The sequence below is a fragment of the Stegostoma tigrinum genome, chromosome 7 (genome assembly GCF_030684315.1).
Source record: "Stegostoma tigrinum isolate sSteTig4 chromosome 7, sSteTig4.hap1, whole genome shotgun sequence".
Classification (NCBI taxonomy): domain Eukaryota; kingdom Metazoa; phylum Chordata; class Chondrichthyes; order Orectolobiformes; family Stegostomatidae; genus Stegostoma; species Stegostoma tigrinum.
In genome coordinates, this window is record NC_081360.1 from 94,858,516 (window position 1) to 94,871,495 (window position 12,980).

At 41.8% G+C, this 12,980-nt stretch overlaps 1 protein-coding gene across 2 annotated transcripts in view; it reads right to left on the bottom strand.

Annotated features, from left to right (window-relative positions):
• LOC125454249 (contactin-associated protein-like 5) overlaps positions 1-12,980 on the bottom strand; it is a 974,390-nt gene that overhangs the window by 484,021 nt on the left and 477,389 nt on the right. For both annotated transcript variants that reach the window (XM_059647525.1, XM_048534833.2), the window contains one exon: positions 7,819-7,962. In XM_059647525.1, coding sequence (XP_059503508.1) covers positions 7,819-7,962 — 144 coding nt within the window. The remainder of the gene's footprint in view (positions 1-7,818; positions 7,963-12,980) is intronic.

The window sequence follows — 12,980 nt, forward strand, 5'->3', positions numbered from 1 at the left end:
CTCAGCATGCAATTGTCTGACATTGAAGATGTGGCAAGCTGCATAAAACTTTAAAGCTTCAAACAAAAAAAAATCTGATTTGAAAACAATGGGAGCAGTGAAAAAAATTGAAATACAATTTTTTGGACAATTCTATGTAGAGTATTCCTTAAGCCAAGCTCATGCATAGCGTCAAACAGATGAATCTATTCAAAATTATCAAAGAGTTTCTTAGTATCTAGGAGAAGTGGTAGGGAGCTCCCTACACTCAGTGCAAACAATTAAATGATCATATAGTCTGCTAACACCTTTCTTTAGTGAGCAGAGTTTTTGGTTAAATTTGAGGTAGATATATTCAGTGTCCTAATTCTATTGGACATTGAGAAAGAGCTTTTCAGATCATGTATGAGGTCATTTGCACCCAGGCATTTCCAGTGAAACACAGTAATTCCTATGAACATTCCAAATTGTGGAAATAGAGAAATAAAAGGAAAATAAATTTATTCTGGGTTTACTTTTCTAACTTCCTCTTACTATCACAATCTGCTAAACTCTACCTTAAATAAAATCAATTCATTGAAAGCTCTATTGCTCACACTATCCCTTAGAAAATCTCACTTGTCTTTCAGCTCTAACCCTTACTGATCGCTACTGGATTCATCCATTCCCAAATAGCTTGATTTCAAAATCCTCAACTTTCTTTGCAAACCTCTCAATCTTCACTCTGCACCTTCCGCTGTTCAGTCATCGGCAATTGCATTTTGACTAACTTGTCCCATTGGGAACACCCAGCATGGGTTCATGAAGGGTAAATCATGTTTAACTAATTTGGTGGAATTCTTTGAGGACATTACTTGCATGGTGGGCAACGGGGAACCTGTGGATGTGGTGTATCTGAATTTCCAGAAGACATTTGACAAGGTGCTACACCACAGGCTGCTACAGAAGATAAAGTTGCACAGTATTACAGGTAATGTACTGGCATGGATTGAGGATTGGTTGACCAGTTGAAAGCAAAGAGTAGGGATAAATGAGTATTTTTCTGGTTGGCGGTCAGTGGCTAGTGGTGTGCCTCAAGGATCAGTGTTGGGACCTCAGTTGTTTACAATTACCATGGATGATTTAGAGTTGGGGACTAAGTGTGGTATGTCAAAATTTGCAGATGACACTAAGGTGAGTAGTGGTAGAGCAAAATGTGCAGAAGACACTGAAAAGTGAAACTAGAGCTAGAGGGCATCGCCTCAAAATAAAGGGAAGGAGATGTAGGACTGAGGTAAGGAGGAACTTCTTCACCCAAAGGATTATGAATCTGGAATTCCCTGCCCAGTGAAGCAGTTGAAGCTACCTCACTGAATGTTTTTAAGGCAAGGCTGGATAAATTTTTGACCAGTAAAGGAAGTAAAGGTTATGGTGAGTGGGCGGGTAAGTGGAGCTGAGTCTCAAAAAGATCAGCCGTGATCTTATTAAATGGTGGGGCAGGCTTGAAGGGCCAGCTGGCCTACTCCTGTTCCTCGTTCTTATGTTCTTGCTGCCTTCCTATTAGTAACAGAGCTGTCAACAATTGTGTTATTCTTTCTGTATGCAGCTTCCTTGCTACTGTTTTCTCCACCTTCAAAAATCTCTTGAACTAAGCCTTGTTTTAACTGCTCTTAAAATTTGCATATAACGTGTGCCTCAAGAATAGGTAAAAATTACCATCAGGGGAGGAAATAAAACTTTCATTCCATCCATCCAGGCAACTTTGGTATGTTACCTGACATAACCAATTGCCAAAAATTTACATTGCTACGTAGAACCTAGGAACAGTAATCGGCCATTCGGCCCCTCAAGCCTGCTCCACCGTTCACTATGATCACAGCTGATCTTCTATATTTATGCCATATTCCACCTTTGCTGACTTTAAATGCAAAAAACAACTCTCTCTCTTTCTTGAGTATATTCAGTGACTCAGAAAAAAACCAATTTATTCCCACTGCCTGGTTTCTGTCTGTCAGAAACAAGGTGCTTGCCTACCCTTGTATTTGCAGAGAAGCTGCATTGTTGCCTTCTCCAGATTGAAGGGGTTGGGGGGAAGTATGTGAATCAAGATACGGAAACAGGATGGGAGGAAGAGAGTAAAGAGTCAAACATGTCCAATTCCGTGAAGCTCTCATTCATTGGCTGTTTGTCAGAATAACTGATGTGAACAAGAGCGAACACCTAAGAAGATTGCAAGAGATCTGACAAGACAGATTCAGACTCTCCTGGCAGTGAAGACTAACAAGTAAAGGTGCACAGGAAGAATGCCAGATAAAAGCAAGGCAGATCTAACAAAGAAGGAATTGTTCAGCTCACGAAAAATAATTGTTAAGATGAACAATGCCATCATTAACATCTCCCATCATAGGGAAGGTGATGGCTTACTGGTATTATCGCTCAACAGGGTCATAAAGTCATGGAGATACACAGTGCAGAAGCAGACCCTTAAGTCCAACCTGGCCACACCAATCAGATAACATATTTAAATCTAGTTCCATTTGCCAACATCTGGCCCATATCTCTCTAAATCCTTCCTATTCAAAAACCTATTTAAATGTTGTAATCCTACCAGTTTCCATCACTTCTTCTGGCAGCTCATCCCATACATGCATCTCCCTCTGCATGAAAAAGTTGCCACTTCTGTCCCTTTTATACCATTCCCCTTTCACCTTAAAACTGTACCCTCTCATTTTAGGATCCCCTACCTTGGAGGAAACGACCTTGTCTATTCACCCTATCCAGGTCTGTCATGATTTTATAAACCTCCAAAAGGTCACCCCTCAGCCTCCGACGCTCCAGTGAAGATAGCCCCAGCCTATTCAGCCTCTCCCTAGAGCTCAAACCCTCCGAACCTGGCAACATCCTCATAAATCTTTTCTGAACCCTTTCAAGTTTAACAACAGCCTTCCTCTTGGAGGGAGACTAGAATTGCATGCAATACTCCAAAAGTGGCTGAACTAATGTCCTGCACAGCTGCACCACGATGAGTAATCCAGCAACGTAGGTTACTTTCTGGTGACCTGAGTTCGAATTCTGGCATCGCAGATGGTGGGATTTGCATTCAATGAAAATCTGGAATTACAAGTCTCGTAACGACCGTGATTGTTGATTGTCGGAAAAACCCATCTGGTTCACTGATGCCCTTTAGGGAAGGAAACTGCGATCCTTACCTTGTCAGGCACACAGCAATGTGGTTAACTCTTAACCTGCCCTCTGAGCCAACAACAGCCCTCTGAGCCAGCAACACCCACATTCCATGATCGAATTCTTAAATATCATCCATGGTCATTATTGTCCTCTGTTTTTGGCAGCTGCCTGAGATCTTTAGCAGGCAAGGCATGGCTCATATTAATGCTTTCCTAATGGTCTACTCCACATTAACCTCAAAGAGAAAAATAATTGTTCACCACCTGCTTCGCTACTGCAGTAATAATGTTCATAAATTCAAAAAAAGCTTCCCTTTCCATCTTAATAAACCTCAGCTGGCTCAGGGAGCATGTTATTTTCTCTTTATGTATACAATGACCAATTTTAAGTTAATCTCTGATTTAAATGGCCAGTAAATATTGAGAGATCGGGAGGGGAGTCTTTCCCAAACCCAATATCTCCTTTGGTTTCTCACCACTACTCCACACCCTGTCAGCCTCTCCGCCAACGCTGAACCTGAGCTGTTAGTGTCAGGCTGGCACCATACTGTTGGACCTGAGAGAGCCACTCAGTGAAGACCGCATCTGAGCTCTCACCCCACCTTCAGCCTGTGGACATGTGGAAACTGAAAGCAAAAAATGCTGGAAATCACAGCATTGGTGGTGTGGGAGCATAACCTCTCACCCCTGCATCCGCCCACCACATCGAATGGGGGCAAAGACATGGGAGGCAGGCAGGATTCAGGCAGTAGCAGACTTTATTCACACAATAACCAGTTAATGAATGGAGACAACCAAAAGTTCTCCACCCGAATCTGGCTTCGACATGAGAACCCAACCATTCTCTTAATCTACAGCTCAGGTCAGAGATCAATGACACACTGGATTTTTACAGTGAAATACAATATTTTTACATACTTTGTATTACAGTAATCACCCACAGCATGGTCACTATGTCCTTCCCTCTTATGTCAATGCTGTGAAATGCCTAATCAATGATGGGCATTCCTCTGGGCAGCCCCAGGTTACTATAGCCACATGGTGTTTCACAGATATTGTCATCTCCAGGCTTTGGGATCTTTCTATACATCTTATTAATTTGCATTCCAAAGTTACTCCTTCGGGCCTGTCCCAGACTTGGTTATCTCTAAGGACTGCTTGAATTTTATTCTTCATTGTATTCCATGCGCTATCTCCATCAAATTCTGTTATTCCTTTTATATTTTCCTCTGTTCCAATTACATATGTATAAAATACAGAAGATAGTTGGTTTTAACCAACTGCTACATGATTCATAGTATTAATCTCCGATCATAAAATTAGTTGCACTTTTTAACAAATACATTGGGATCAATCTATTTCATTCAGGACATGCCAGGCATCTTTTTGGAAGTAAGGAAATCATTTCATGAGACTAATTAACGTTCACATCCAAGTTTAAATGTTTTTCCCTGACCGTTTTTGTTATACTTTCGTTATACATGTATCGATAACTATGTTGAAAGCTATCTCTGTGATTATCTGAAGAATCTTAAACTAAAACAATTATTGATATTGTGAATAATTCCAAAGAGACAAGTGATTAGTACAAAATAGCTTTCACTGTCATTTTCATAGCTGTTTAATGAGTTAAGCTGATTGGTTCATGCACTGAGATTTACACTTCTGGTTCTAACTGGTGCTATTCACCTAATGGGGCAACATCCCTTCAGAAATTAGGCTGGAATCAATCACCTGTTGTATTATAATGAACTTGCATCTATTATTAGGCATCGTCTTATCAAACTGTCTCAGAGGGTTGCTTGTAGGGCCTCCCATTCACCTTGGAGTAGCACTGTTCAATGATATCATTATGTTTCACTTAAATGCTGCAGTGGGATGTTTTAATTCTATTCATCCCTTGTTGGCCATTTTGTACCTTTCAAACCTGGGCAACCTTTCCAGATAGAGAGAGAGCACATTAATGTTTCCATGTCTAGGCAACTTCTCATATGCTCCTAACATGTGAAAACTGTTCCATTCTGTCCAACATGATGAGGATTTGCCCAGGTCAACACACCACAATCCCTAAGGCAAGGAAACAGGTATCCCTTTCAATGGTTAATCCCCTAATGACTGCAGGTTTTTCTCCTTCAGCACAGCTAGTGTGTAAACATGTCCTCTAGCAAGGCTTTGCCCAGTTGGAGTTTCTCGTGGTGCCCACTCCAAATCCACAGCCCAATTTTTCACACTCTGGGATGTAGATTTTCCATATTGGTGCATGACAAAATGGCAATTTGATCTTCTTGTGGGTTCTCTCAATTGTCACAATCCCACAAAACACACTGTTATCACCTCTACCCTCCCTTCACTACCATCAATTGATTTTTTTAAAAAAATTATTCAAGGGTGAAGGCATCATTGGCTGGGCAGCATTCATTGTGGATCTTTAATTGCCCAGAGAGAAGTTAAGTGTCAACAATGCTTAACTACATGGATCTGGAGTCACATGTAGGCCAGACCGAGAAAGGATGGCAGTTTTCTTCCTTAATGGACATTAGCAAGCAACATGGTTTATTCCAACAATCAACAATGGCATTACGGTCATCGTTAGTCTCTTAATTCCAGATTTTTATTGAATTCAAATTCCACACCCTGTCACGTCAGGATTTAAAATCAGGTTCCTCAAACATTACATGGGTCTTTGGTTTAATTGACTAGCAGTAATACCTCTAAGTAATTGCTACCCCAGCAATCATACAATTATGTAGTACAGAACAAGCCCTTTGGCCGATTTAGTCCATGCTGCCAGAGATACACTACTACATACATAAGTCCCACATTTCCCGACTAGGCCTTGAATGTTATAACACTTCACCTGCTCATCCAAGTACTTGATAAAGATTTGTGAGGTTTCCTGCCTCAGCCACCCTCCCGGGCAGTGCATTCCAGATTCCCACCAGGAACTGGGTGAAAAGGGATTTCCTCAATTCCTCTCGAAACTCCTGCCTTTCACTTTAAAATTATGTTCCCTTTTATTGACCCATTGATTAATGGGAATAGCTGTTTTCTGTTCACCCTCATAACCCTACATACCTCTATCTGGTCTCTTGTCAACTTTTTCTGCTTGAAAGGAAATAACTCAAGCTTTTTCAGCCTCTGTTCAGCTGAAATGCTCCAGCTCAGGTGACATCTTGTGGAATCTCCTTTGCATCTACTCTAGTGTAATCATATCCTTCCTATCGGATGGTGATCAGAACTTCACATGTACTCCAGTGTGGTCTAACCAATGTCCTGTAAGCTCCAACATCACCTGCACTTATACTCTGTGCCACAACTGATAAAACCAAGTAGTCCATGTGCCTTATTAACCTGTCCGACCACCTTCAGGGATCTGTGCACAAGCACCCCAAGATACTTCTGTTCCACAGAGCCTCCTAGTGTCCTTCCAATCACTGAGTACTCCCTGATCTTGTTCCATTATCCAAAGCACATCAGGGTGAAATTCCAACTGTCACCTGTCTGCCCAACTAACCAATCCATTTATACTCTCCTGTAATCTAACACTGTGCCTTCCTGCTGACCAGGCCGACATTTGTGTCATCTGCAAAGTTATTTTTCAGTCCCTCACATTCTCATCGACATCATTTATGAATATCAAAACCACAAGAAATCCAGCAATAATCACTGTGATATGCCACTGTCCACCAGGTTCCAGTCACACAAACAGCATTCTACCACCACCTTCTGGTTCTGTCACTAAACTAATCAGATTTGATAAGTTACCCTGGATCCCATAAGCTTTTAAATTCTTTTTCAGTTTCCCACGTGGAACCTTGTCAAAAGCCTTGCCAAAATCCATATAAACTGCATCATCCGCCCTAGCCTCATCCAAATACTTGGTCATCACCTCAAAAAAATGTCTACTGGATTTATCTGACATGACGTAATGTCTGGCAACTCAAATTTGGTATCAGTTTTTTTTCTACCTCCTATCTACAGAAGCGAAAGATAATGAAGAGATAAATTTTGACATGAGTAAAGTTGGGTCAAGAAAAAGTCAAAATAATTTTGAGATAACAAGGTGTAGAGCTGGATGAACACAACAGGCCAAGCAGCATCAGAGGAGCAGGAAACCTGACGTTTCAAACCTAGACCCTTGTCCATTCTTCAATTTCTGATAAAGGGCCTAGGGCTGAAATGTCAGCCTTCCTGTTCCTCTGCTTGGCCTGCTGTGTTCATCCAGCTCTACTCTTTGTTATCTTAGATTCTCTAGCATCAGCAGTCCCTACCATCTCTGTCAAAATAATTGTGATTTTTCATTTTTTTTCTCAGCAGTGGTCAAATCACCTGCGGGGAAAAAAAAACATCAGGACATGCTTCAAAAACAGCAAAATATGGTGTAGAAGCAGAAATAGACTTTTCAGCCCATGAGTCTGCTCTGCCATTCCATGACAATACTATAAATCTAAAGCAAAAACAGAAAATTGCTGGAAAAGCTCAGCAGGTCTGGCAGCATTTAGCATTTTCAGTCAAGTGACCCACCATCAGAGCTCCTCAGAGCTAACTTAACAAGTTTTATTACTTAGACAGGAAACTCGTCGAAGCGGTAATGTTACATCAATAGATAGCAAACATTAATTCACTTAAACCATCAATCCTATCTTCCTTGTTATCTTAGTTCCTAAAAGCTTACCACAATATGTATCGGAGGCTTGTGTCTCTTGGCCAGATCAATAATATTCACCCCATTGTAATAGAGATTCTCAATGCAGCCGTGAAAGTTCTTCCTGAGGAATGTCACAGATTTGCCTGGAATTGGAATCCCTCCAAAACTCAGCTGTAAATAAAGGAGAAGGTGCACACGGTTATACTGATTAGGGCATTTGCTGACACCGCGGAAAATTACAACAACCTCATCAACAATTTAAAAAATCTCTGTTGATTTCTTGGTATGTCAGCAGTGGCAATTATGGTGATTGGCATTGCTGGTATTCATCATCCTCCAAGAGTCTGACAGTGCCAAAGTTATCTTTGAGGAGGTTGGCAGTCAAAACACTTGCTCAGGCATGGTATTTGGATTCAATTTACGTGCCTTATACATTGAATTATGCTGCAAGGTAAATAGTCAATAGATCTGAAATGAAACCTAAAAATGTTGGAGGAGTGTATAATAAGGAAAAGTTGGTTAACACTTTCAGGGTGGAATCGATAGTAGGTTCTGTTAAATGTTGACTGCACTTACCTAAAAGCTTTGAATCTCAAACTTATTTATAAAATTCCCCCCCTTTAAATTCCAAGAGGAACTCGAACAACAGTAGGAGCAGAGGTGCACCATTTGGCCATCAAACCTGCTCCATGATTTACAAATATTCTGGTTCATCTTCTACCTCAAAACTCACCTTGTTGTACTATAATTCCATCCCTAACATCATTTAAGAGGGAAAAATCCTATTGACCTCTGTCTTAAATATACTCAATGAATATGCATGCACAGTTCTCTGGGGTCAAGGCGAATGAAGAAATCTCTCCACATTTCAGTCCCAGATGGCCAGGTAGTGACCCCTGACATTGATAAACGGCCACGAAAACATTTACTTCAGCACTGTTCCTCTAAGCCCCTGAATAAGTTGACATGTCTCTACTAGATTAGCTGTCACTCAGATAAACTCCAGGGTAAAGGAAAACAAAAATAAAGGTGATGAAAGTAGTTTGCAGTTTTTCCGACACGGACACCAAAAAGTGAAAAGCTGACTATGCACTGAAAAGCATTAAGAAGGGAAACTGAAGTTAAGAACATAAGAACATATGAACTAGGATCAGGAGTAGGCCATTCGGCCCTTCGAGCCCTCTTCACTATTCAATAAGGTCATGGCTGATCTTTTTGTGGACTCAGATTTACTTACCTGCATTCTCACCGTATCCCTTAATTTCCTTATTGTTCAAAAAAAATCTACCTTAGCTTTAAAAAGATTTACTGAAGTAGTGTCAATTACTTCACTGGGCAAGGAATTTCATAGATTAACAACCCTCTGAGTGAAGAAGTTCCAAATCAATTCAGTCCTAAATCTGCTCCCTCTCATCTTGAGGCTATGCCCTCTGTTCCTAGCTTCACCTGCCAGTGGGAACATCCTCAATACTTCTATCTTATCTATTCCCTTCATAATTTCATATGTTTCTATGATATTCCCCTCAATCTTCTGAATTCCAATGAATATAATCCCAATGTACTCAGTCTCTCCTCATAAGCCAAACCAACTCATGAACCTCCTCTGCACTCCCTCCAGTGCCAGTACATCCTTCCTCAAGTAAGGAGCCCAAAACTGCACTCAGTACTCCAGCTGCGGCCTCACAACCACCTTGTACAGCTGCAACATAACCTGTCTGTTTTTAAACTCAATCCCTTTAGCAATGAAGGACAAAATTCAATTTGCCTTCCTAATTACTTGATGTACCTGCAGACTAACCTTCTGTGATTCAAAGACAAAGACACCCAGGTCCCTCTGCATAGCAGCATGCTGCAACTTTTTTAACCATTCAAGTAGTAATCCCTTTTACTATTACTCCTACCAAAATGTATGACTTCACATTTATTTGTATATATTTATTATGACTTCACATCAATGTATCTATTTTCCTCTGCAAAGTTTCACAGTCCTCTGCACACTTTGCTCTGCCACTCATCTTAGTGTCATCTGCAAACTTTGACACCCTACACATGGTCCCCAACTCCAAATCATCTATATAAATTGTAAATAAGTTGCCAATAACACATTTTACAGAAAGGTGTTCATCTCAAATTGTGTGATGCATCATTTATTTTAAATTGGTTTAAATTACACTAAACTGGTCAAAATAAATTCCATGATAATAAAATGTGAGGCTGGATGAACACAGCAGGCCAAGCAGCATCTCAGGAGCACAAAAGCTGACGTTTCGGGCCTAGACCCTTCATCAGAGAGGGGGATGGGGTGAGGGTTCTGGAATAAATAGGGAGAGAGGGGGAGGCGGACCGAAGATGGAGAGAAAAGAAGATAGGTGGAGAGGAGAGTATAGGTGGGGAGGTAGCGAGGGGATAAGTCAGTCCAGGGAAGACGGACAGGTCAAGGAGGTGGGATGAGGTTAGTAGGTAGATGGGGGTGCGGCTTGGGGTGGGAGGAAGGGATGGGTGAGAGGAAGAACAGGTTAGGGAGGCAGAGACAGGTTGGACTGGTTTTGGGATGCAGTGGGTGGAGGGGAAGAGCTGGGCTGGTTGTGTGGTGCAGTGGGGGGAGGGGACGAGCTGGGCTGGTTTAGGGATGCGGTGGGGGAAGGGGAGATTTTGAAAAAGGTGAAGTCCACATTGATACCATATGGCTGCAGGGTTCCCAAGCGGAATATGAGTTGCTGTTCCTGCAACCTTCGGGTGGCATCGTTGTGGCACTGCAGGAGGCCCATGATGGGCATGTCATCTAAAGAATGGGAGGGGGAGTGGAAATGGTTTGCAACTGGGAGGTGCAGTTGTTTATTGCGAACCAAGCGGAGGTGCTCTGCAAAGCGGTCCCCAAGCCTCCGCTTGGTTTCCCCAATGTAGAGGAAGCCGCACCGGGTACAGTGGATGCAGTATACCACATTGGCAGATGTGCAGGTGAACCTCTGCTTAATGTGGAATGTCATCTTGGGGCCTGGGATAGGGGTGAGGGAGGAGGTGTGGGGGCAAGTGTAGCATTTCCTGCGGTTGCAGGGGAAGGTGCCGGGTGTGGTGGGGTTGGAGGGCAGTGTGGAGCAAACAAGGGAGTCACGGAGAGAGTGGTCTCTCCGGAAAGCAGACAGGGGTGGGGATGGAAAAATGTCTTGGGTGGTCCATTGTTGTTTGTACTTTATGAGAATGTTTAATTTTCTTTTGGAGGTGAGCATTAACTAGGGGTTCTCTTTGTTTTCTTACATGGGGGTACAGACTGAAATTGTGCTTGTTATGGTTTCAGAGATACATATTTATGTATCTGTATTTAAAAGCTGTCACAGTGTGCATAGAATACAATCTGATTCCATCCTTTCCTGCCTTCTTTATGAACTGGAACAACAATTACCACATCACCATAGTTCCCTACATGATCATTGACAGCATCAAAGCTTTTGCAATAAAAAATAAACTTGTTGAGAACAGCCATGACTCTAATGTGAGAATGTTCCTTTGTTAAAATAAGACTGAAGCATCATTTTACAAGTTGGTTCAGAGAATTTGCTGAGCTTGTCAGTGAGAGGGGAGTGCAATTAGTCGCAGGTCAGTTTTCAGCTATTAATCATATTTTCCTCTGTAATTCTTAGCTCTAATTTTACATTTAACTGGCTTAAATCTTCAACAACTCTTGCATTGCATCATTAAGACAAAGACAAAATGAAGACAAACAACCATCAGGCTTTAAATACTGAGTTTTTTTTGAAGAATAAATTATACATGACAGAAGGAGGCCGTTCGACCCATTGTGCCTGTACTGGAACTATCCAATGACAGTCCCACTACTTTACTTCCTCTCTTCAAGTGCTTATCATTTCCTTTTAAAGTTACTATTAAATCTGCTTCCACCATTTTTCCAAGCATTCCAGATCAAAACTCCATTTTGCACAAAATCCTCTCTCTTTGTTCCCCTGTCCCCTCACACGTTCCCCGACCAATCCCCACAACCATGTAGACATTCAGCCAATTCTGAGCTGTTTCAGACTCTCCTGTTTTCAAAACCAATTTCTCCTTATTTAAACTGTCAGAACACCTCATCATCCAGCAGGGTTTTACAACTATCCCAAGCCATGATTTTGACTTTGGGAACTTGCACTTTTTTGATACACTTAATTTCTAATGTGTGAACTCTGGATAATTTGGTAGCGCATTAATGACCGAATCATAATGTTCCCAGTTCAAGCCCCATTCGAGGCTTCACACAAAATGCCAGACTGACACTTGAGTGCATTACTGTAGGAGCGCTGTGTCAGGTTTTCATGGCAAGATGTTAAATTAAAGCCCAGCTGTCTGTACGGATGAATATAAAATCCATCATGGCACTAGAAGAGCGTTGGGTTGTCCCAGGGGTCCCAGCTAATACTTCTCCCTCAACAAACAGGTCATCTGACCATTATCATGTTGCCCATGGTATTTCACAGGTGCAGTTATCGTTCTGTTGTGATCCCTTGAAGGGCCGGCCCTGGCACAGGTGGCCAAATGGCCATTACTGTGGTAATGAGTCTCGGAAGAGGTTCAACATCACTAAGGAGAGGTTGCTGGAATCTGAAGCCTTTTTAAGGGAACTGTTTCCTCAGCATTCAAGGACTATTTGCACAAGGGTATCCCGAAACAAAAAGGCTGCTGTCCTCAGTGGAATCAGCAGCCAACATTTCGGAGATTATGGCCTGTAGTATGGTAATGTTTGTTGTGGATGTCTTGCCGCATGCTAACAAAGACCATTGCTCCTGTAAAACGTACAGTTTTTATAATACAGAATGTATTGCCCAGCTGTTCAATCTTTCACACCCTGATTTCTGTTCCAGAAAAGAACCAACTGAGATGGTAGGTCCTCCTCACTGAAAAACCCCATGGATTACATTGTCTACCTCCCCTTATTGCTACACAGGTCTTTCACCCCTTGTCCTACCTCTTCCCAACCCTGCTCTCCACATTCCCGCAGTATCGGCACTTTTTTCAGCACCAAAGTGGGGTCACAAATTTTAAAAAAAGGATTGGGAAGCATTGATTTACATGCTTAGACTTTGAGGTCCATCATGTAATCTCTTACAGCAATCAAAGAGAGGCAATAGCTTATTGGCGTTGTCGCTCAGCTGTTAATACAGAGACCCAGATAATTTTCTAAAGAAACTCAAACAGAA